Below are 25657 nucleotides of genomic sequence, written 5' to 3' on the forward strand. Positions count from 1 at the left end.
CTTGAAAACCAATCATGGGACACACACTGTGCTAGACGAGAGGAAGGGAAGACTGGAGGAGCACGGTAGTCATCAGAAGACAGCACCAGCATTGTAGTCACACAGGACTGACTGTATGAATTCTTGCTATCAGAAATCTCAAACATTTGCTAAGCTGCGTCTTCAAATCTCAGTTTCCTTACAGGCAAAAGGAGATGGGTATACTTCCCCCGGAAGGATTGTGACAAGTATTTAAAAGGTTGAGTTATGTAGTTCCTAGAATATACAAGTCAATAAAATGTTGATAGATTTCCTCCTTCTTTGTCCACCTCCTCAGTCATTTTTACAAGAAAGATCTACATGTAGGTAAATATGGTATGTAACACATCATACGGGGCTAAGCGTCACTAACGGCACAATAATACAATAGTTGTGGGAACTGTATTCCTGGTTGGGGATCCAGAAGCACTTCCAAGAGAATTGGACTCAGGGAAATTCCAGGCAGTGGAAGGAAGGGGATATGAGGCAGAACGGTGGTCTGGGTCTGCAGGTCCCAGAAGGTCCGCAAGGATTCTAGTGGCAGAGAGTGGTCTTCTGCACACACCTTGGCCCACTCCATCGCCCGCGCTGGCACCCGGGTTTCCCAGTCCTGCCTCCCGAGAGCGCCCAGGTGGGGCAGGAGCGGGTGCTGTTTGGCCGCGGGAGGGCACCAGCGGCCCTTCCTGACGCCACCCCGAGGGCCTCTCAACTTTCTCAACTTTCTCTACGCCCATCTGCCCCTAGGGGCTGGAATGCTGGGCAGAGGCCCCTCTGGGGTTCCACCCGCTCTGGTCACCGCCCACTCCTCTGCGGTACTGGCAGCTCAGAGCGACTCTCCTTCCAGCCTCTCACCCAGCCCGGGGCAGGCGCCCCCAATCTTCGCGCAGCGGAGGCGACCCTTGGCCGCCTGGGGCTGGGCCAGAGGCCAGCCGAGCCAAGGACTGAAGGGGGGCGGGGGCGGGGGCGGGGCCCGGCCCCTAGGGTCAGTCTCAGCCTCCTGCAACGGCCACGCAACTCAAGAGGCAACCGAGCGGAAGGTACAGGGGTCGAGCGAAAGGTACAGGGGTCCGGGCAGGGGGAGAAGGGCGTCCCAGTTCCCGGGAGAACACTTTCCTCCTCTCCACTCGCTGGGAGCTCTGGCGGATCCGGCGAGGGGTTTTGGCCGGTTCCCTCCCCTTGGACGCGGTGTCCGGGCTGCGCTGGGGTCTGGCCTGCTGGGCTCCTCCCCGGACTGCAGCAAGGGGCCCCAGGAGCGGCCTGGCAGCGGCTCTCTCCTGCTGAGGCCCTGATAGGAGCCCTTTCCCTTCCCTCCGGGTTTCCCCTAGCCTCCCCCGCGGAACAGGGGAGAGGCCTTGATGTCCTTAGGCGAGGGAACCCAGCCCAGACGCCCTGGCTAGCCCCAGGCTAGACGGCCCAGCGCGGACCTGGCCTGGGGTGCTGGGCATGGGCTGGGAGTTCTCCCAGGCCCGGAAGGTGGAATGGCATGAATAAGGGCGTGGTGTGACCCTTGGGGGCTGCTACTGTTGGGGGAGGTTGGACACTGCCCTCGACAGTCCTTGGAAACTGCTTGGGGCATGGGGTAGGGGAGACTGGGAAGGATCCAGCCCGTGTGTGTTTGTGTATTCGTTCATACGAGTGTGTGAATCTACCCTCCACACTCCCCAGCTAGGCTAAAGATTTATTTTAGGGGTGTCGGCTGGGGAGCCCGGGGCACAGAGTTCTCTCAGTTCTGGCTTTAAAGTTGAGGAAGAGGTGTCAACTGAAGAGTGAGTCTTTCCCAAACTTCAGGGGAAGTGAGCCAGGTAGGAGGCCCACTGGATCTGCAGGAAAATCAAGAGAATGAGCTAGGTATCCCACATATCTTGTCTCAGGGGAGGCGCCACAAGTTCCAGGCTCCGTTCCAGCTACACTTCAGTCTCTGCGGGGGTTTGGTTGCCCCTTTTAGAGTCAGTGGGGCAGTTCCTCTGGGGTTTCCTCTCACAGGGAACTATTGTTCATGCTATCTTGGCCTTGGGCCTTGTGTCGTGGCTTGGCCTGGGCTGCTTGCTCTTCTGGCCCAACCAGAGCCTGGAGGGAAAGTCTTCTGAGCTGGGGGTTCCAGGTCACTTAATTCATGTCCTTGTCCTGAAGTTCTGGCCTCTGCCTCCCACCATCTGGTGCCCGTTGCCTTGCTGGGGGATGGCAGTGGCGCACTCTTGCCTAAGTGACTGGTAGATCAGTAGTGATTGTTCTCTATCTGCACTGCCTGGGTTGGAGTTACCCCAGCCCGTGTTTACACAGCTGCGTAAGTTGAACTAATGGGAGTAGGTGGGGGAGTTGGAAGAAATCCTAGTGTCAGTCACCTGGGTAGACTTCAATGAACCACTGTTTGGAAAGGGATGTGCTGGCAGGGCACATCTTCCCTGTCATTTGGGATATCAGCAAGAGCCCCTCTGTGATCCGGAGCGTGGTTCTGATAAATTTCTCAGTGACTCATGTCCTCTTCCCCCACATCCCAGTTTTCTGAAGGTGTAAGTGGAGGAGAGGGAGGGGTCGCCTAGCATCCCACTGTTGAAGAGAAACAGCCTGGGGCTGGAGTATTCTGCTTCCTAAAAAGCAGACCCAGGCTATATAATGTGAGGTGGTGGAATGCAGGGACCAGAAGAGCTCAGCCCAGCATGAACGGATGTGGAACTGAGGAAAAACTAGGTTTGAGGCAGAGATCAGGTTACCTACCATACCCTGTGCTCCCTGCCTAGTTGGTGGAGGGACTGGTCCTAATTTGTCATTTCTTTTGGGGCTCCTCCCAGCCCAGGCTCTAGCTCCTTCCTTTTTCCCAACAGCCTAGATTTCATTTCAGCTCCAGAGCACACCCTCTCTTTCTCCCTGACTGCAGGGCTGGGAATCTAGCTGGGTGGAGTTTGGCTCCCCTCCCTGGGGAAGGAGGAAGTGAGGGGAGCTGTGAAGGTGTGATGAACTGCAGGTGTGATGAACTGCTCCTTCATGTGTGTTTGTGATGAGGGACGCATGTTAACCCTGGGAAGCTGACTCCTTGCCCTTAGTCACAGGGAGGGGTGGGCAGGGCATAAAAGTGAGCTGGACCGAGGGAGGAAGGGGCTGTTCCAGAGTGGGTGGAGGTGATTCCCTAGTGGATTATTCTGTCCCTCTGCTGTGGTGGATTCATGACTCCCTACAGTGTAGTCATTGTCCCCTATTGGGGGCTGAGTAACCTAGTGTTGCCACAAGCCCCGGAGGAAGAGGGGAGGAAGGCAGGCCGTTCAATTGTGTGCTGTGGGCACTGCCTGGACTGAGCCTCCTTTGTGTGACCCGGGCTTTGGGTACAAGGTGGGGTGGGTCAGAGAAGCTGCTGGCTGCTGCCTCTGTCCTCTGTCTGGGTTTTCCTCCTCCTTTCCACCTCTGAGGTGACATGTAGAAAGGCAGAGACTCTGGAGGCATACAGCCTGCTTTGAGTGCTGTCCTTGACACTCTGATTATCTAATCTTCAGAGAGTTTCCTTGTTGGTCAAAATGGGAAGTGCACCATTCACCTAACAAGCCACTGGAAACTGAGGTAAATAATTTTTGTCAAATTACCCAACAAAGAGTGGGCACCTTGGAGCTTTATAAATATTCCTTCTCTTACGTATCAGCCACCCAGTAAGTGGTTATGCTAGTATCTGGTTTTGTAGAGGGACTCCTTGTTTTTGACGAGGCAGGTGTGACTCAAGCCAAGGGACAATCTGTTCTAGATTACACCTTAGCAATTATTAAACCTTAAATGTATAAAATCTTGTTACAAATGAAATCTGTCTCATGACTCCAATATGCAAAGCAGATAAAAGCTGGCTTTTCTGGAGGCATCCCTGAACACCTTGCTGAATGTTTCTCCTCAATTGAATGGATAACATTGAAAGTCATGTTTTCTGGTTCCCAAGTGGGTTCTTCCACCTCGCACTGCTATATTTTAACCCACTGGAGAAGACCTGTCCCTGCCCCAGAAATTAGGATTCTTAAACTCTGTTTCCTACAGGATTGGTGCTTGGCAAGAATGTGCTGAAGCAAGCCCCCTTTTCTGTTTTCTCTTCCAGGTTTGTGGAGAGGTTTTGGAGTCCACAGAACAATTTTTGGACTACCATTTTTTCCCCAAACCCCTCCTGCCTCTTGTTTGCCAGTCCCAGCCATGGCTGCAATCAGAAAGAAGCTGGTGATTGTGAGGGATGGTGCCTGTGGAAAGACCTGCATCCTCATTGTCTTCAGCAAGGATCAGTTTCCAGAGGCTACTTCCCTACTGTCTTTGAGAACTATATTACAGATATTGAGGTGGACAGCAAGCAGGTAAGTGTTGGTAGCAGGCCTTCCCTGGCCCCCGGAGCCCAGCCCCCAATTCCTTGTTCTGCATGTCAAAGTGGCCAGCTCACAAGGCCATGACGCAGACTTGCGGTTCTCCTGTTTATCCGCCTGAGACATATGTGCTCCACAGGAACATCTTGACCTTTTCCACTCTGGTGGACTTCCTGATAAGGGAAGTTTCAGTATCTAACAATGGCAGATGTCGCAACCGAATTTCTCCCCTCTCCCTCCCTCTTTTGAGTAACTTTCCACTTCTGCTGCTTGGGGTATAAAAGGGGATGATGTAAGTAATGAAGTGGAGACTCCTGGATGAAGAACCTTGGTGTCCTGTGAGTTTTTTTTTTAACCTCGACGTCTCTTGCCGGACTCGGTTCCCGTTAGCCGGACGCGGCAGGTAAGGCCAAGAGCCCTTTCCTATCCTGCCTTGGAACCCTGTTCTTGGTCACGTAGTATGTCCTTCCTTACCACTCACTCACATTTTTGTTTTATTTTCCTGTGGGAACAAGTAAAATTTGAGATATGAAACTGCACTTTTAGAAAACCTGGATGTATTCACGTGTGGTGGTACATGCCCATCATGCCAGCTACTCAGGAGGCTGAAGCAGGAAGATTGATCACAAGTTTGAGGTCAGTGTGGGCAACTTATCCAGACCCTATCTAAAATAAAAAAGGGCTGGAGTGTGGCTTATTGGTAGAGTACTTGCCCAGCATGCATGAGGCTCTGATTTAATCCCCAGTACCCCAAAGAAAACCTGGATATATCCTCTGGTTCTACCACATACTCACTGTGTAATCAGGGCCAAGTCCCTTTGCTTCTGGGTTTAAACTCCCCACCACCACAAAATGGTGATGATGGCATGACTTACCCCAAAGGAATGTGAGAATTAAAGTGGTATTCATGATAGCAATTCATCTGAGATCACCAAAATCAAACACATTTTAGTGATTTTTGTGGGAGAGGGGTTACTAGGGGTTGAACCCAGCAGCACTTTGCCATTGAACTACATCCCCAGCCCTTTTTACTTTTTTAAACAAATTGAATCAGCATCTTGTTAAGTTCCCCAGGATGGCCTTGAACTTGGCGATTTTTCTGCCTCAGCCTCCCACAATGCTGGTTTATAGGTATGCAGCAGTACACCCAGTTTACATCTTAGAACTTTAAAGAAAAACTCAATTGAGTTTTTTATGACTGTGATTAATATGGTGCCTTGCACACAGCAGGACTAGTGGTTTGAGAGGATCTCTGGGTAGTAGGTTGGGGCCCTTGGGGTCAGCTATGTATTGCCCGTTTGTCAGGTGGAGCTGGCTTTGTGGGACACAGCAGGGCAAGAAGACTATAAATGCCTTCGGCCTCTCTCCTATCTGGACACAGATGTCATCCTCATGTGCTTCTCAATTGACAGCTCCGACAGCCTGGGTGAGGACTTTGGAGAGAGCGGGTGGAGACGCTTTGGAGTCAGCCATCTTCAGAGGCTGTGGGGATGGAGTCACAAGGGCTGCACAGGCTCTGCTGGCTCCTTTGTTGTGGTATCTCCAGTGTTTGGAAGGGCTTGGGGGAGGATATGCTACAAGGGACCGGGTTTTGAGGTATGAAGGAGACCATTAGCCTCAGACTGCTATGGGAAGGAAGACCAGTGCCCACATGCTTAAACTGAGGAAACTGTTGGGACATGTCTGTACAGAAAACATACCTGAGAAGTGGACCCTGGAGGTGAAGCACTTCTGCCCCAATGCGCTCATCATCCTAGTGGGGAATAAGAAGGACTTGAGGCAAGATGAGCATACCAGGAGAGAGCTGGCCAAGATGAAGCAGGTGGTGGGGCTGCCTGATGGGGAACCCTGGGGAGGAAGGTGCCCTCTGAGGGGTTGCAATCTGAGGCAGAAAGGAGCTCTCTCTTCTGCCAACTGTCCTGTGTTAAGCAGTCATAGTGATATCTACCTCCTCCTCTCCCATGTGTGTGCCCTGCTAAGAACCAGAAGGAACCTCAGTATCAAATCAGATGATCATAGAATGAAGTGACTTGTCCAAGGTCACTTGGCATTTTAATTTATTCCAGTTTATTATTCTGTCTTTGGAATTGGGGCTACTAAGATGAATAAGGAAGTCCTTGTCCATGGGGAGACAGCTTATGTTTCACTTAGGGTATGCAGACTGTGCCATCAGTGTACCTGGGGAGGAAGGGCATCATCAATGGCTGAAGAAAGGCTTAGAGGGTGAGGGATCTGGCTTATTCAGGGTCTCACTAAGTGGCCCACTGACCAGAGGAAGAGTTTATTACATGAAGCTGCCAGGGTATGGAATAGAGACTATCTTGAGAGGATAATTATGTAAGGCAAGGTTTTAAACTGGGGACAGCAGGCAGAGGATGGGTTGGGGGGATGATGGAGAAGGTAGTCATTTAGGAGTTAGCTGACACACATTCAGGCAAAACATATGTGGACCATAGAGTCTGCAACTAGGTGGGAGAGGAGGGGCTAGTCTGGGGATAACTTTTAATGTAAACATGAGGTTTAGATCCATGCCTGGGGCAGCCGGGGCCTGGATGCTTTGTAAGCTCAAGGCTGAAGGAGGTATTTGTTATGGGTGATGTGGTGTGAGGTGCACTTAGCCAACAGCTTCCTCTGCCTTATCTTCTGTCTTCTCAGGAACCCATCGGATCTGAGGAAGGCCAGGATATGGCAAATCATATCAGTGCCTTGAGTGCTCTGCCAAAATCTATGAGGGATTGCGGGAGGTTTTCAAGATGGCCACTCAAGCTGGCCTCCAGGTCCTCAAGAATAAGTGCCAGAGGGGCTGTCCCATTCTCTGAGATCCCCACGGCTCCTGATGCCCTTTTCCTTCACAGTGGCTTAGGGATCACCCACCTGCCCTTGAGCTCCACCCTTAGGACTCCATGCTGAAGGCTCCTTTTTCCAGTTTCCTCGTGCCCAGGATTGCTTCGTTTCCCTAGCCCCCAGAGTGGTGACAGGCCTGCTCTCCCTCCCTGTCCTCTGGGAGCTGGGCCTGTGGCCTGCCCTTCTTGAGCAGTCCCTCTCCCTGCTGCCTTGGTCCAGGGGTAGGGCTCTTGCTCCCTTTGGCCCTCCCCAGAGGATGGTCACACACCAGCGCTTTATATACTTCTGGCTCAGAGGAGCATTTCTAGGGTAGGTGGATTGGGGTTTCTCCTTTGGGCAGGGGCCTTGTCTCTGACTGAACTTGTTGGGGGTCATGAATAAAGGCCACAGGTTCCAACACGTGTGTGGCAGCTTCCTATTTCCTTTGTCTGGTTCCTATCTTGGCTACAAGCCCAGAGTCCCATCTCTCTCTTCATTTCCAAGTTGCTTGCCAGACTGGCCCCCTGTTGGCAAAGGCAGGACTATGGTGGAAGGGTGGAGTCTTGGAGCAGAGATGAGGTCATGCCTGGCTTAGCCTGGGGGGTAGGTGAGGGGCATGGTCTCTAGTCTGGACTAAATTTAGTAACTGGTGGGTGGCTTCCCACTGAGTTTCCTCCCCTGGACATGGAGGCTGTGAGGAGATGTGGCCCTGGACAGGGTGTGACAGTCTCAGCCTCTTGCAGGTCAGCTTGGGGACACAGGAAGCTGGGCCCAAGAAGAGGAGACACGATCTAGAGGATTTTGCATAGAATAAGATTTTTTGTTTTCAGAGTTTTTCTTCCTTCCCCTTCCCCCATAACAATGCTAACAAGCAGCTTGATGTGTCATTCTCGCCAGCAGTGGAAGGGGTGGAATGGCTTGGTTGTAAACACCATCCCCCAGCCTTCCTGTCCCTTAGAGGGGCAGCCCAGCTGGATTCTGGTTCAGGATTGGGTGCAGCGGGCTAAGGCTTGGCTTGGTGTGAGAAGGCAGGCAGCTGTGTCTTCAGAGCTCATTCCTCCACTGGGGCTCCACTTGCAGGGACAGGCCCCCTTTACTCTCCCACTCCTGGGGGAGGTAGTCATGACCATGGGGCCCTAGAAAGAAAGGAGGTATGGTTTGTCTTCTTTACCTTCTCTTCCACCACTGTCCCCTGCCTGGTCCACCCTGGCCTAGTCATACCTAAGGTAGAGGGGCTGAGCTTGCTCAGATCTTGAAGTAAGTTCTGTCCATTCTGTAGGTCCAGTTTGGCAGGAAAGGGACACCCTGTATACCCTCTGTTTTCTTTACCGAACTCCAGGAATCTGTGGGGTACAGAGGTGTTGACACACAGAGCTATGCAGGCCTGGATGAGGAGTACCAGCACAGGCTGGAGGCGAGGCCTGGGTCCTGCCACATCTGAGCTTTGGTTGCTCAAGCTCTAAATGTCAGCTCACTTACAAATAAGATGGAGGTTTTATGAAGATTAACTGATCCTGAGGATTGAGCCATAAACAGGTACTAATGAAGATACAGCTGCCTAAGCTGGGGCTTGTGGCAACCATGAGGGATTACAGGGCAGGAATGCTCACGCTTTCCAGTCGGGGTCATGGCCCAAGAGAATGGGGTTGCCCACTATGAAGAGCAAAGCTTTGGCCCAGGTCACAGCCACGTTGAACCTCTGGAAGGAAGAAGTGGTGGGGTCATGGGAAGGAAAGGCCAGAGGAAGGAAGAATTCCTGCCACACACACCAGCCCTCCAACCTTGGGGTTCTTAAGGAAACCCAGGTTAAAGAACAGATCCAGCTGCACAAACCTCTGTCTGCTTCGCACAGTAGAGATGAAGACCACGCTGCATTCTTGGCCTTGGAATTCTTCCACAGAGTCCACCTAGAAGAGATAGAGGCAGGGCGTGAGAAGAGGTGGGTTCAAGGGGAACTTAAGGGATGTCTGCCACATGGCGCTTGAGCTGCAAGGAGGGTACACTGGGCAATTGTCAATCAGTGGGTGAGTGCTGCCACAGGGGACAAGAGGCATGCTCTGGAAGCACAAGCCTCAAGAGTAAAGCTAGCTCTGGGATTCGGGCCTGTAAAGTCATCAGAACAAAGCAAACAGTGTTTCAAAGAACACAGTAAATAAAAAGAGTGTTTCTAAAACTTTCCTGGAGATAATCAGCAAGTACTTGTTAAGACTATAGAACCTTGGGCCCTAACCCAGACTTCCTGATCAGAATTTTCCAAGGCAGATGTCTCCAAATCTCAAAAGAGTAGGTTTCAGGCTTGTACCTGAGGAGCTATAAAAAAATACTAGTGCCCTGGCTCTGCCCCCAGATATCAGTGTTAATTGGCTGGGAGGGGCCCTGGTAGTATTAAAATCCCTCCAGGTGATTTTTCTCTGTATTAAGAATCACCATCTCAGAGCAAGTGTTAAGCTACTGAGGGTGGAGATGAGGTGACAATATCACATGACAAATGGGGGTAGGCTGTGGCATTTGGACTTCATTCTTAGGGCAAAGACCTCAAACCTGCCCAATCACAGTGATGTGGGAGGTTGTTAAACATGCAGGCTTCCTGATCCCATGCCAGAACTATAAGCTGGAGCTTTGAGGAGCAAGAGGATAAGGAAAAACCCAGTTCTGTCCAAGGCAGTGGAGGTGGGACAGGGACATGGGCCAGACTGAAGCAGTGGCACAGGAGCTGAGGTCTCTGATTTGGGAAAAAGAAGGGTACAAAGAAGGTGAGAGTGAATGTGAAGTAGTGAGTCACCTTCAAGTCCTTCCAGTCTCTGAAGCTCCCTGTCAAGTTTGGTGATGCAATAATGGATTTTTCCACCTGGAATGAAGGGAAAGGCATCTTTCTCTTATGCAGTCACCTCAATTCAAGAGGAACCAGGCAGGAAGGAGGCCAGAGAGCTGGGGAGCAAAGAGGGAGGAGGAAGCTGACCTCTGCACTCTTCTGAGATATAGGGCCAGCAGAGGCCAGGGCTGTTCCAGAGGTATCACCTGGGGGAGGACCCATCCTTGCTGGGAACTGAGGGCCTGACCTGCTTCCGGTAATGGCGAGATGACTCCAATGCTTTGTGGGCTCAGGCAGGCTTTCCCCTTCTTAGAGGAAGGGGCCAGGAGCAGCTCAGGTAGGAGGTCACCGTGGCAGCCTCTTCAGGGTTGAAGAAGGATGGGCTATTGCACTCATGCTCATCTTTGCCCATCACACTATGAAAGATGATGGGAAATCCCTGGTCATAGGTTAGAAGAAACCCTCAGCTGGACTTCCCTGCTTCCCTTCCCTCCCACTCCAAAACCCTTGCAGGCAATAAGGAAGCTTAGGCCAAGGTGACAACTGGAGGGACCCCTGGTGTTCAGTGGAGCCTTTTCCTACCTTCAGTAAACAATCAAGATATGGGGGTGGGGGCCTGAGTCCTGCTCTTTCCAGCCTCACCTGTTGAGGCAGACCCTGTCAGCAGGAGAAGCACTCTTGATCCACCACATCTGCACAGGCCTGTAGCTCTCCATCGTAGTAGAGTTGGTTGGGAATGTCCAGGATGGTGGGATGGGACCTGAGAGGCAGGAGGGAGGGAGAGCTAGACCAAGGCCTGGATTACTTTTGTCCTGCCCTTGGGGGACAGGCTTTAGGTCCACACATGAGCATCTTGCTTCCTGCTTTCTGCATAGCAGGACACATTCACCTGCAAGCTCTCCTGCCAGGCATTGCACACCACATAAAGCAGAACTTGTGGGTCCATAGGGATCCAGTGAACAGTGAAATTATTATTATTTTTTTCAAATTACTTTTAAAAACTAAGATTTGCCAGGCATGGTGGTGCATGCCTGTAATCGCAGTGGCTTTGGAGGCAGAGGAAGGAGGATGACCAGTTCAAAGCCAGCCTTAGCAAAAAGCAAGGCACTTAAGCAACTCAGTAAGACCCTGTCTCTAAAAAATACAAAATAGGCCTGGAGATGTGGCTCAGTGGTCATGTGCCCAGTTCAATCCCTGGAACACTCCATCCCTCAAAAAAAAAAAAAAAAGAAAGAAAAAGAAAAACTAAGAAATTAGGGACTCAGCTTTCAATTTTGCCAAGGAAGGTCAGTACAAAAACAATGTATCACTTCCCATTACCCTTATTTGAGATAATATGTTAAATCCAAAAATAAAAGTAGTAACGACACAATAACATTTCCTTTCTGCAACTGTCCTATATGGTACTCATTCAAGCATTTTTAATGTCTAAACTTATTCAGTAAAAGAAGTATATAAACAGGGTGTGGTTCTGTGTGCTTGTAGGTCCAGCTAGCTATTCAGGAGGCTGAGGCAGGAGGACTGCCTGAGGCCAGCCTGGGGAACAAAGAGACTCTTACAAAAAACAAAACAAAACAGAGCTGGCTATGTAACTCAGTGGTAGAATGTGCCTAGCATGTGTGAGAGCCTGGGTTCAATCCCCACCACTGCAAAACAAACAACCCTGCCTAGCCCTCTAATCTGACAATATGTTTATGAAAAACTATTCTTTTTCTCATTTCTCCTTGGATTGCCTGGAAATGCCATCCGAGACAGACATGAGACAAATCCTGGTGGCTGACCATCCCCATATCTAGATAATCTCAGTAGTCCAGAATAAAACCACTAGCTAAAGGAGGCCTCCGACCTTCCAGTCTATACTCCTTTCTGCATCACAGAGGCACAGAGCACCAGGAATGCAGACCACAGCCTCCTGCTGGAGCACAATGGGTACGAAGGCATGGGCTAGCAGTGGAGGGAGATGAGGGTGTGGGCATATCTGTAGTTTCATAGCAGCTTGGTTATGAACTGAGGTGATGAGCTTGGTCATAGCCATCAGGGCCCTTCTTGTACAGGGCATTGTAGGTGAGAAGCCATTCCAGCAGCGAGTACACCAGCCCATACTTCTGTGTCAGTGGGGACTGCAGCACAGGTCCCAGCTGTCAAGGGTCTCCAGCCAGCACCAGTTGCCCTCCTGGATTGCCTGTTTCCTTAACTTCCATCAGTCCTAGAAGGCAAAGGTGGTATGAGGAGAAAGGTAAGTGATGGGATCTCCCCATGCAGGGTGGCACACCTGTACCCCACTCTGAGCCGCTCACCTACTATGGCCACCAGACTCTCAGGTTCCATGCAGTGGCCAGCATCATCGATGAAGATGTGTGTGAAGTGATCAATGGGAAACTGGGCTTATAACAACCTGGGAGGTGTCAGGCCAGGCAGGGTCATCCCCAGGCACCCAACTACCAAACCTGAATGCTCACCCAATCTGATCCCTCACTCACCCACTGAAAACCCTTCCCCATCTTCCCAGCCCACTACCCTTTTATTTACACACACACTCTCCACCTGCTGGCCATGATGAGAGTGGTAATTAAGATGCAATATTCCTGCAGTTCCTTCTTGGCAGGAAACACATACTCCCCCATTTTCGCATCCCTGTTACAGTAGGGCTGTGGATTGTGAAGCAACATGAGGCATCAGCTTGGCTCTACCCATGCCCACCCTCACTCTGTCACTGGGCCACTTTATAGACATGGAAACTGAGGCCCAGAGAGGGTTCTCACCCACCCAAGGATGAGGATCCAAGTCTCCCTACTTTTCTGGTTTACCCTTAGAATCTCCCAGACATCTGCCATCCCTTGACCCTCTGCACTTCCCTGACCTTAATGTCCTCAGGTACCATGTAGATGTCCCTGCTGGGGGCCAGGAGGCAGTAGATGGAGCTGGGCAGGTGGACCCAGAGCCGCTGACAGAGAAGGTCAGCACCCGAGTTGGATGGAACGCAGGCTAGGATGTGAGCTTCGGGCAAGTGCTTCACCACCTGAGATGCGGACAGGTAGAGTGTGGGAAGCAGTTTCCCAAACTCTGGTGACTCACACTGGGGCAGTGAAGCATCTGCCTCCCACAGCCAAGGGAGGCAGTGATATAAATGACAAGTTCTATCCTGGAGCCCTGCTAGTTCAATTAGCACTTTGACGTGGGACAACAACTGCAATAAAACACACAAGTCTATGAATACCAAAATGCAAAAAGTCACTCCAAGAGCCACACAGTGCCCAACCTACCCAACAGTGCTCAACAGCCACACTGACTCTAGCTCCCCACTTTTTTTAAAAAAAAATTGTAGTTGTAGATGGACAGAATGCCTTTATTTTATCTGTTTATTTTTATGTGATGCTAAGGATTGAACCCAGTGCCTCACCCATGCCAGGCAAGTGCTCTGCCACTGAGCTACAGCCCTAGCCCTCCCCACCTACTTTTGATGGCTGCTGAGAAACAAGAACTTTCAGGGAGATGAAGGAAATCAGAATTTGGGGAAAACCGCTCCATCTGGGGGAGTCAAGGATATAGGTCCCAGGTTTATCCTCAAGCCTCACCTGCTTAATGGCCTCTACTAATGTGACAGTCTTGCCAGTGCCTGGAGGCCCAAAGATGATGTAGGGGGCTGGATGTGTGGTGTCCATAACAATGTGCTTTATGGCCTGCAGCTGCTCTGGGTGTGACTCCAGACTCCAGTCATACAGCCTGGCAGGGAGGCCGGGAATCCGAACTTCAACTTATCCAGCCAGCATCCCAGAGGCCTCTAGGACTCCATCCCCAAGCCCCACACTCCAACCAGCCCTGGAGTCCCCTGCCCTCAGTCTCACTTGAGCTTCACATCTGAGGGCAGCAGCAGGACCCCACAGGAGGCCACAGGAAAAAGCATGGACCACAGCAGCCAGCACCCTGTCAGTTCCAGGGCCTGATGCTGGACCTGCAGGGGCTGGCGGTTGAAGGTGAAGTTCACCTTGAAGGTCAGCCCATCCACAAATCGGTTCAGGAGGGTTTGGATAGGGAGAAAGGTAGAGTAGTTCCAGTTAGGTGGGCCAGACAGTAAAAAGCCAGGACCTCCCTCCACCTCCCTCTGCTACACTCCCTCTTTCCAAGACTTCCATAAAAGCTCCCTAGGACAGGCAGCTGTTGAGGTAGCTCAGAGTTCCCTGGAAGAAAAGCCCCTGCCCTGTGCTTGGGATCCACTCATCTTAGGAGAAAGCCTCTCGTCTCCCCTGGCCTGAGGGAGAAGACTGGAGAAGGGTTCCCCCAACACCCACCTCATGGAAAAGCTCAGTTTGACATGGTCCAGTTCCACCTTGTGCATGAAGCCCTTGTAGGTTATGGGGTCCTCCTGGTGTATCTCAGAGGACAGAGGGAAAACAGGTGGTCCCTCCGCAGCACTGAGGGGTGGCTCTCGGTCACACCAGGAACCTACAGGGTGTGAACGTAAGCAAGCTTCTGTCCCAAGCATGGTCACTGAAGGACCCAACCCCCAGGCTCTCCAGATCTCTGAGGGACGAGAACTGAGGCTCTGGCCTTCTAACCCAAGACTCAGAGAGCTGTGTTTTCCCTATTTCCCTTCCTCTCCCACCAGACAGGAGTTGTGGGGACAGGAAGAATACAACCTTCCCCAGCTGCTCACAGGTTCAGAACTCCAGGGTGCTAGTTTAAGGCCTGGCAGACACTTCCCACTCTACTCAGCTGCCCTCTCACCAGCTCAGTTCTACTCTGCCTTTAAAATATTGTTAAAACTCATCTCCTGTAGTCATCTTGCCCTGATCATCCTTGTTCTCTCTTCCCACCTGCATTTGTGTGGAGAAATTCATTCTCATGGGCAATTCTGGTCTAAGGTACACACATTCAAAATCTGTGTGCTAGAAAGGGGCCTAAGAATTATCCAGTCCAGCTCTGTGCTTTTTAGATAAGGAACCTATGGCTCAGAGAAAGCAAGGATCTTGCCCAAGATCACACAGCCAGTAGTAGCAAAGTCTAGATTAAAACCCCAATGTCCTGCTCTGACACCATTTTGGGCAAAGGATGCCCACCCTACCCCTTGCTGACCCCTCTGGGACAGGAACCATTTCATCCTTCTTCTAGTTTGCCCTGTATTTAGGAATGGCCTATAGAGGTTGGCTGACTTGAGCCTGCCCTCCCTGCACCTGATCTGAGCCCCAACCTCCAGAGTGAGCAGCCTGGGGTTCTGGTCCACGGAGTCCCAGGTCATGGGCACTGATTCCAGGTCATAGTGCCAGATGTCGTGCTCCATCTGCAGCTCCTCCAGGTGCAGCAGCAGTCAGAGTTTCACCTCATAGTTCCTCTACGTCAGGGCTGTCTCCAGCTGGGCCCTGGCAGTGATGGTTGGAGGATGAAGTGGGAAGGGCAGGAAAGGGACAGGTCAAGCACCCCCATGACCAGGAGCATTTACCCTCTCCCATTTGCAACTAGGAACACACCAGGAATCAGAGAAGACCAGAAGGACAGAGAAATGGATTGGGTCAGAGGCCTTGAAGAAGGGAGCCCCAACTCTTGCTTCCTCCGATGTCCTTGATCCAACCTCAGACCTGACTTGAGTATCCGTGGTAGATCTTATGGTGGAAACATTCTTCCCCAGATCTTCCTTCCATGACTCACACCCTAACCTCATTCAAATGTCATTCTCTGTTCAAATGTCACCCTCTGTTCAAATGTCACCTCCTCAAAGAGGCCAGGACTGACTGCTCTCTGTAAAACATCACCAATTCATCCCCTTGTCCTGCTTTGGTTTTACTTTAGCATTACTTGAGTTCTTCAAAGCACTCACCAGAATATGGAATGTACAAGAAAAAATAAAAGAAATGATCAGTGCTCACTGTTCCCCACCAGAATGGGCAAGGCTCATTTGGAACAGCACCTGGCAAGAGGGCATACTCAGCAAGGGTGAACGAATAGAGCCTGGGAGGCTGGACAGACATCCAAAGCAACAGGCAGAGGCCAGCAGGGAGAGAGAAGACGGGAGTGGGGTATCGAGGGGAGGCACTTACTTGATCTCAGCAATCTCCTTTGAGGCAGTGAAGATACTTGTTCCCTGAAGACGGATGGGGAGCAGCTGCCTGAGGCATGGGGGTGGGTACTAGGTCCCCAGTTCCATACTTAGCTTCAAGTCATAGCCTTTAGCACTGCAGAAGTCGGGGGAAAAGCTTTCATAAACATTGAACTTGTCACCTTCAAGACTCTGGGAATGCCCCTCCGTGGAGGATGCACAAGGACCCCTGTGATGCCATTGCCAAAGGGTGGTTGGCAGCCTCTGCCCAAGGACATGGAGCTCACTAGCTCATGTGGCTGCTCGGTCCATGGCTGGACCAATTTTGGAAAGCCCAATACTTGGAATATTTAAAAAATATTATTTATAATACATTTTCATTATTAAAAAAGAATCTGGCAAAAAAAGTATAACATTTTTACCATCCTGAGACAGCCAATGTTAATTTTGGGGGGTATTCAGGCTTCCAGGTTAATATATATATATATATATATATATATATATATATATATATATATATAGTTTTTGTTTTGAGGTACTAGAAATTGAACCCAGGGGCACTTTACCACTCAGCCACATCCACAGCCAGCCCTTTTTAATTTTGGTTTTCAAACAGGGTCTCAGTAAGTTGCGTAGGGCCTCACAAAGTTGCTGAGGCTGGCTTCAAACTTGTAATTCTTCTGCCTCAGCCTCCTAAGTCACTGGGATTATAGGAATGTGCCACTGCACCTGGCACCTATACATTATTAAATAAAAGTGAACAATTATCTAACTGTGAAAGTCCTACAGTATTTTGTAAGTAGCTAACTATGTTGAAAAGATGTTTACACATGAGTCCATTCACATGACGTCCAGCATAGGGAAATTTATGGAGACAGAGATAAAGTGAGTGGCTGCTAAGCACTGAGCAGGTGGGTGAGTGATAAAAGGGTGGAAGCTGAAGGGTATTGGGTCGCTCTTCTTTGGCATAATAAAATGTTCTAAAACTGACTATAATAATGGTTGCACATATCTGTGAACATACTAAAAAAAATCACTGACCTGTATGATATGTGAATTATTTCAGTAAAGTTGTTTTAAAAAAGAGAGAGATCTGGGTGCGGTGGTGCATGGCAATAATCCCAGCAACTCAGGAGGCTGAGACAGAAGGATCAAAAGTTCAAGGCCAGTCTCAACAACGTAGCAAGACTCTGTCTCAAAATAAAAAGGACTGGGCCTATAACTCAGTAGTAAAGTGTTCCTGATTTCAATTCCTGTACTACCAATTTTTTTAATTTAAAAAGAGAAGAGAGGGGGCTGGGTAGAACATGGGCTTAGCATGCATGATTTTGATCCCCAATGCTATGAGAGAGAGAGAGAGAGAGAGAGAGAGAGAGAGAGAGAGAGAGAGAGAGAGAGAGAGAGAAGAGAGAGAGAGAGGTGTGTCTGTCTATAATGGGCTGCCTGATAATTCATTACACAGTGAAAACACTTCTTAAAAAATGTTTTTATACTGTCCTTGCTCTTGATACTGTCCTGCAATTTGCTTCCTAGGCAGAAAAATTTTTCTGAGCCCAGAGGAGGGAATAAAGGGGCCCCTGGTTCCCAGCTCTGGGCTTTTCCCAAGGGCCCACACTGTTGTGATAAAGACATGCCAAGACCCATCAGGTCTGGATGGAGGGCTTACAAGTCAGGTCTTTCTCCTTCCTCTATCCAGTTGGTCAACACAGGGTTTCCAGTGATCCAGGTGCGCTTGAAGGGAGTCGTGGGCTTCAATTGTGCAGCCAGAGGGCTGTGGGCAATGGCAGCCAAGAAACGGGAAATGTAGAAAGTGCCAGCTTCTTCTGATCCCGACTCCCAGCAGCTCCCAGAGCACCGTGGCTGGAAAGTAGCCCACAAAGCTGGTCTTACATTGCACATGCAACTCATAGCATTCACCTGCAGAAAGAAGGCTGAGTGAATGGGAGGGGGGAGGAAAGGCAGAGACCCTCCCACCAACATACTGACCCCGACACTCCCCCATCCAGACCCATCCTGAGAGGAGACCTCTGGACAGCCACAGTGTGTGCTCCAAAGCTGCAGCCCTGCTAGGACAAGCCCTGCCCACCAGAGTTCTTTCCTTTGGAAAGCTACTCACCAGGGCCCAGCAGGCAGGGCAGCTTCTGGTCACCATAGTAGAAGGCAAACTGGGGTGTCTAGCAGAGAGGGAAGAGGTGACTGAGGGTAGCAGGTTTTGTTTCCTCTGTTCCGGAGCCTCAGGGTCAGCACCTCCTTGTGGTTCAAATCCAGGCAGATAAGGAGCTGCTCATCTTGTGCTTCTTGGGGCCCCTGGACTTCCACATTCACCACATGCTTCCCGTGAAGATTCTCAGCCCTGGGGAGAGTGGGAGTCAAGGGTGGGGGCCAGGGCAGGAGGGGCCTGGGATGGGGAATGCCCTGGGGAGAGTGCCAGCCATGCTCCCACCTGCAGCCAAGCCCCCCACCTGCTTCCCCCATTCCTTAAGGAAGAGGCCTCCCCACAACCTGAGCAAATTACTCTTTTCTTGGTTAGACAGCCCCTTCCCCTATGCCCTGAGCACCCCTCACAAGCAAGTGTGTGTGCACCAACAAACACACACACACACACGGACACACACGGACACACACCTGTCATAAAAGTTCTTGGCTAGCAGTGACTTGTGGTGCTTGCTGATATCTCCTTGTGGTGCTTGCTGATATCTCCTCTTTTCTGGGAGCCGCGAGTCAGTCCAGCGGTCCAGTTTGAAGAACCTGACCCGAGTCTTGGTGATGTAGGCCAGATTTGCCTTGAGAAGCACTCAGACTGAACCCAGAGATTCCAGTGTGTGACCGCAGTGCAGCTTCTGAGGCTCCCAGGGCAGCCTAGGGGAGGAGACAGGTCTCCCAAAGATGAATGGGCACTACCCAGGCAAAAGAGGGAGGGCACTGTGAGTCAAGGTGAGGGGGTGTGACCTTGCTACCTGGGCCGTTACTGCACCTCTGGGAGCCTTGCTTCCTTCCTTTATGAAATGGGAATGGCAAGGCTTGCCTCTTTTAAAGGTTGCTGTGATCCTCACCCAAGATAGTAGCATTGCGGCAAGCCACTTAGCCCAGCACCTGGCACATAGAAGACCTCAGTAATAGTGAGTGATGATTAGTATCACATAAAGTTTGGTTGCACTAAAGTGAGAAGTGCGAGGGGAGTGGCAGGAGGCAGCAGAGGTAGGCAGGGCCCACGATTCGGGCCTGGGGTGCGTAGGCCCTTACCTGATCTTGAAGTCGGGGTTATAAATGGTTCGCAGCTGCTTGCAATCTGTCTCCATGTCCAGTCCTCCTACGACTAGGAAGCACTGGCCCGTCTCCCCGGAGCTGCCGGCAGCTGAACATATTGGGCATCGTAGTGGCGGCTGCTGCCCAGGCAGGAGGGTCCGTGGAAATGAAACTGAAAGTCCCCGCTGCGGCTGGATGTTGGCGGCCCTGCGACAAGGGTGCAGAAGTGGGAAGCTCCCTACCTCTGAACCCCTGCTCCTGCAAGCTCCCTTTCCCCTACCAGGCTTCTCTCCGCTGTTCTTTCCCTACCTGAGCCTTCCCTTCGTTCTCTTCCTCTTATCCCCTCCCCCTCTTCACATTAACTCTTTACTAAGGAGTCTGAACCCTCCCTCAGGGCCCCCCCCCTTACCCCAAGCTCCCTCCCCTGGCTTCCAGCCAGTATCTGAATGTGGCCATCGCCAAGGGCCCCCAAACAGCCCAGGAGGACCTCTGAACCTCTGCTGGGGATACTCCCTAGCACTGGAGGCTACTCCCACCCTCCACAGCCTCAAGACTTATTGAAAAGCAGAAGTGCTTTGGGTCAGCTGCAGCTGGACTAGGGCAGCTCATCCAGCACTTCCCAGAGACTGGCAGAGACATAAACCAGCATGCCAGCCAAGCGGGCATCAAGCCCTATTCCCCCATATTCTCTGCTGGGCTCAGATGCAGGGAGGAAGGCATGAGTCAAAGAAGTTTGGGGTGAAAGAACTAGGAGTCTCTGAGATAAAGGTGCCTGCCTATATGTGGGAGAGAGGGACAAGGGGTTCTGCCAGGACGAACAGTCATTTTCTTCACCACACAGGCTTCATTATGTTGAAAGGCTGGTGATTCTTACCCTTGACCCACATATTTGGGCACTTAATTACACTCCAGTCTGTATTGCTCTTTAAGTGTTAGTAGTATTTAAGTAAAGGTTGCCCCAGTCATCAAAATAAACTTAGGTCCCTGAGAGCAAGGTACTGTTATGTTAGGCAATAAATGGTTAACAGCAACAGCATGAGTACCAGGAAGAGAAACTGTTTAGACAAATAAAGGGGTGGAGCTACCACCAAAACAAATATAGCAAGCCTTTTGCGTGTTTATCCTCCAGAAAGAAATAACAGAAACCCACAGTAGGATGGGATAAAGATAATTATATAAAAAATTAAATACACCATAAAGAAGTTTCAAATATATCACAGCTTGTGTTGTTCTCAAGTAGTTCTCCATAGGAGGCCACACAATCTAACCTAATGTGAGGAAATGTCCAGAAACCAAGTCATTCTCCAGCTGGGCAAACCGTGTACCTTCTTCCAGGCCAACAGTATAGGAACGCCAGGAATAAGGAATAACAGGCTTTAGCAACAGGAAATGCAATGTCAGTGAGAATCAAAGCTACAAGGATGGGGAAGATTAAGCAGGGGAAAACGTTATGTTGTAGAAATTGATTATGCAAAGTAGAGGAAAAAACTAGGAGAGCAGCCAAATATTTTACCCTTTTTCCCCCTCCCCCAACTACCCAATGAAGCCCCAGAGGAGTACAGATGGTGAACAAAAAATTGCTGTTGCTTACCATCTCAAAGACCTATTTTTCCACATGCTGATATGTGTCCTATATGTCAGAAAGAGAGAAAGATGAATATGTATTTTTTAGTTGTTTCAGCAAAATCTTGTATCTATTATCTCTAGTCTCAGATCCGAGATCTATGTACTAGTGCAAATAAGAATGGTTTCCATCAATGAACTACATATAAAGCAGGAGTGACAACTAAGGCCTTGTGAAATTTATCACACAAATCAACAGGTAAACCAAGTTTAGATTCCAGATGAAATAAATGGGCAATAAATAAAATCACATGTGTTTAAAAAAAAGTACAAGGACTGGTTGATTGTGTCAAATTTCATTCACTTAAGAAAACAATGAGATGTTGAGAGATGGTTCAGTTGAAGAGCAATTGCCCAGCATGTGTGAAGCACTGTGTTTGTTTCTCAACACCATATATAAATAAATAAAAATAAAGTTCTATCAAAAACTAAAAAAACAAATTTTTTTTTATTTTATTTTTTAGTTCTCGGCGGACACAACATCTTTGTTGGTATGTGGTGCTGAGGACCGAACCCGGGCCGCATACATGCCAGGCGAGCGCGCTACCGCTTGAGCCACATCCCCAGCCCAAAACAAAATATTTTTAAAAAAGAAAACGAGGGCATCAGGATAGAGGCTTCAAGTGCCGCAGTCTGGCTGGGCACAAAATCACGAGCCACTCACACCTTGTAGATTCAAAGAGCAACTCTTTATTCTGGAAACTCTCACCGGCACTCTACAGACACATTCTGGGAAAATCCATGTTCTGGCCAAATTCCACCTCCACTGGGCTCTGTCTCCCAAAAATACTCTCTGAATCCTGTGAGAACTCAACGGTAACTCAGGCAGCAGGATACGCCCTATTCCCAGCAGGAATAACCTTAAACCTGGAACCGTCCTAAACCCCAATCCTCCCTAAACCCAGATCTGCCCTGGTCCTTGAGCAAGGTCACCTTACATGCAATGTCACTGCAAATGACCAAGGCAAGCCCATTTCCACAATGGAGAGTCCTTCTAAGCAACATGGGGTACGCTGACAAGGAAATTGCCATGCATCATACCTACTTGGCTAATGGCTCTCAGCATTCAAGGAGATTGACCAGCTGCTGTTAGAGTTCAGCCCAGAGAGAAGTGCATTGACACTTATCACTGTATATATGGTTAAAGTAATTTGTGAATAAATATGTATATATTTTTTATTTATGGAAATTATATCACAGTTACATTAAAATTATTTAACTTTTCTGTTTTCTGGTCTTATAAAAAACAGCTTGAGATTTAAACTCATTAGCAATTCCCTGAATCAGCAATGTTCCCATATTCCTCCCCTCAAAAAAAGTGACTCAATAAGTATAATTTTAAATTTTCTACTATTCACATTAAAAATGAAAACAAAAGTCAGTCACAGTGGAGTGCCCCTGATTTCATTTCCTTGTTTTCTTGCCTCAAATGGGCCTGGAGGTATTGCTAAGCTTGTACAGTGCTTGCCTTGTAAGCATAAGGCCCAGGATTCATTCCCCAGGATCATGAGGTGGGGGGAAGGGGAGGGAGGACAAAGGAGTTTAATGAAACATTTGGAATGTGTCTATGGATGATTTAAATAAAATGGTCTTACATATGAAAAAAAAAATTGTGGACCCATTACAGTTAGTCTCCAGTGTCTGACAAAATAAATCCTCCTATGGAGCAGTTCATTTCTGAGTTTCCTCTGGGAAATCAAGTGGGAAATATACCAGCAGCTGAAATTTTGGAAATTCTGTTTTCTCCATTCATGGTATCTTCAATCATGGCCCCAACCCATGTGCATAGCTTTGTTCTGGCAACCTGGCATTTCCCCAGACTGTATGCTAATGATTGCTGTGATTATCAGGAGAGAATCCCAAATCCAGGTGTGATTTTTGTTTCTTTGCATAAGGCTTTGCTGGTATATAGGTGATTGAGTTGTTTTTTCTTCCTGAAATTTCTGAGAAGCAGAACATCAAATTCAGAATGCTGGAACTGATCTTTAGCTTTATATTCGTATCTCAGAATATATCCTATATTTTCATTTTCTTGTTCACATTCCTAATGCTAACTTTATTACTCCACAGTATAATAAACAGTTTCTCCTATTATATTTCAGACACAGTATTGTGTAACTATTTTCTCCAACACTAGATGGCACTGTTTATGGGATTTTTCTCTGTTGTATTTTATATGAGAGGAAAAAAAAGAGAAGATCGCTTGGCTCATTTGTAAAACAATGCTCATTTCTGCCCCCTCTTTGTCTTTCATAGATACAGATACCTTATTGGAAAGTCTTTGAGTGGGATTTCCCCATTGTAGACTTGACAGGATGATGTGTCCTCGTGTCACTTTTATACTTTCTCTTGGCTCAGAGGTTTCTGAGCTATCCACAGCTCTCATGTCTATATACTTTGGAGTGTTTAGCTAATTTGAGTCTCAGTGTCCTCTGTTGCCAAGAGAAAATGGTCTGAAATATGGTATAAGGGTTAACAGGGGAGTAGTTAGATGCCCTGCAGTTACAAGTAATCTCCTGGTACACCCTTCATTTGAAGAAACTTTATTTCTTCTTCTTTTTTTTTTTTTTACTACTGACAATTCTGCTACATAAAATTTGGCATGCAGTTGTTTCTTTATCTTCCTGATTCTAATACCTTGAAATTACACCCAGAATCAATTTAACCATATTATACGTTAGTTGTGTTTTAAATGGTTCAGAGTTTACACTATTTTCAAAAATGACATTTTTAAACTTACATTCTCACCCACAGTGTACAAGGGCTTTCTTTTTCCTGTAGTTTCTTGAGTCTTGGTTATTATTAAATTATTGACAAAAGCTGTTCTCTCTCTTTTGGGGGAAAGGCTATTGGGAAATAAACTCAGGGACACTCAAACACTGAGCCACATCCCAAAGTCTATTTTGTGTTTTCTTTAGAGACATGGTCTCACTTAGTTGCTTAGTTCCTCACTGTTGCTGAGGCTGGCTTGGAACTCTCAATTCTCCTGCCTCAGCCTTCTAAACTGCTGGAATTATAGGTATGCACCACCATGCCTGGTGATAAAAGCTATTTTAACAGTGGTGCTTTGTATACAATTGTCCACTGTTTGACTTGTGCATCAAATCCCTGATGAAAGATTGTAGAGTTCAGTCTGCATGAAGCCAAAGAGAGTGTGTGTTACAAACCTTTTGGGAGATTAATGGGCAAGTATTATTTATAACACCTTCTCTACACTATTGCTTGGGATTTTAACAGCCCATTGAGAAACTTGTACAGCAATGAGAAATGACTGGATTGTGATCTAGGGGAGATTTGCACGTGTTCAGTAAGCTTACTCCCAGCGCTTGAGGATTTAAAATGGCTTTATATTTGGGGTCCTTCAGCCTAAGCCTCTCACTATTCTTTTGCCACGTAGGTTGGGAATCTTTGTTTTATGTGAGACAATTAGTTTCTTTCATTGAACAGAAGCTATTAAGAGATAATACATTCAGTGATGAAAATTTTTCCTTCTGGAAATAATTGGCAGTCTTGTGATTTTTACAGGGGAAAACCCAAGATTGGAGCTCTTCGTTTGCTGAACACTCATTAAGGTAGAAGCCAAGTTCTTTTAGATTTAACTTCTCTCTCCTGATCCCAGGAGTTAAAGTCCATGGAGGTCCTTGCCTGAACATAGACAACTATCACTTTTTCTCTGATCTTAGCACTTATGAACGTGTAGATCCTTTCACAGCACAATGTAAATTAAAATAGAAAGCACAGAAAACTGTTTAGTTAGGGTGTCATATAAATGGTCCCAATCTTGCTTTTCTCAGGGTGACACTGGCTATTGATGTTTTTGTTTCAATTATGTAGCATACTGTCTAAGGCTGGACTAAGGCCTAAGTCTACCCTAGCTTTTTTATATCATTAAGTGGCAGATATGTTCCCAGTTGTGCACAGATATAAATCTCTCAACAAATAAACACACACACACACACACACACACACACACACACACACACACACACACACATGAAAGTGGATTAAGAACAAAGATTTGCTTTACGAAATCTATCCCCCAACAAACTGAATAGCCAAGATGCAAAGAAAGCACTGAGACCAGTGGTGGTGGTGGCAGCTGCTAAGGCAGATTTGTTGGGCTGGTGGATTTATTACAGGAGTACTCCTGGTTGGATGGGAAGGCTCAAGCTTATGCTTTTCCCTCTTTCCGCTTTTCTCTCTCTACCTCCTCCCACCCATCTCCCATAAGTACTGATAGACAAAAGGTGACTAAGGAGAGGTGGGGAAAATATCTTTGGCTGGTGATATCAGAAAGCTGTTTGAATTCTCAGCGAGGAGGGAGGCAAGAGACGTTGAGAGACGGTAAAGCTCAGTATTGGCTGTGCGCGCTGGCGAGCTGCGCTCCATCTCCCCGGGGTATGCGCTAGAGAGTTGCCGGTCCCCAAGCTCGCGCCTGCAAGATGTCCCCCTGCGTGCTCCTGGGCGCGCGCACCCGCTGCCAGCACTCATTCTGTGCGCTGAAAAGCTGGCCTGAGGTTCCTTGTGCGCCACGAGGTTGGGGAACCTTCTAGGAACTCTGTCTCCAGAGGGCGGGTGTGTGTGAGGGCATGTGAGGAGAGCAGCTGGGTGGGAGAAGAGGGAGGGCCCTAAGGGCGGGCGGGAGAGAGAGAGGGGCGGGCAAAGAGAGCGAGAGAGGCCGAGCATGAGAGAGAGGGAGAAGGGCGGGAGGGAGAGGGGCAGGCGGGAGAGAGAGAGGGGGTGGGCAAAGAGAGAGAGAGGGGTGAGCTGGAGAGATGGAGAGGG

The 25657-nt window shown here is 48.9% G+C and overlaps 1 protein-coding gene and 2 pseudogenes across 1 annotated transcript in view; 2 read left to right on the plus strand and 1 right to left on the minus strand.

Moving 5' to 3' along the window:
- LOC144372725 (uncharacterized) overlaps positions 1-25657 on the plus strand; it is a 77949-nt gene that overhangs the window by 684 nt on the left and 51608 nt on the right. Inside the window, exon 2 of the mRNA XM_078036002.1 lies at positions 763-1055. Coding sequence (XP_077892128.1) covers positions 763-1055 — 293 coding nt within the window. The remainder of the gene's footprint in view (positions 1-762; positions 1056-25657) is intronic.
- On the plus strand, positions 990-7578 carry LOC144372728 (rho-related GTP-binding protein RhoC-like; annotated as a pseudogene).
- On the minus strand, positions 7960-19705 carry LOC144372722 (helicase MOV-10-like; annotated as a pseudogene).

Source organism: Ictidomys tridecemlineatus, unplaced genomic scaffold, assembly GCF_052094955.1.
Source record: "Ictidomys tridecemlineatus isolate mIctTri1 unplaced genomic scaffold, mIctTri1.hap1 Scaffold_150, whole genome shotgun sequence".
In the NCBI taxonomy this organism is placed as follows: domain Eukaryota; kingdom Metazoa; phylum Chordata; class Mammalia; order Rodentia; family Sciuridae; genus Ictidomys; species Ictidomys tridecemlineatus.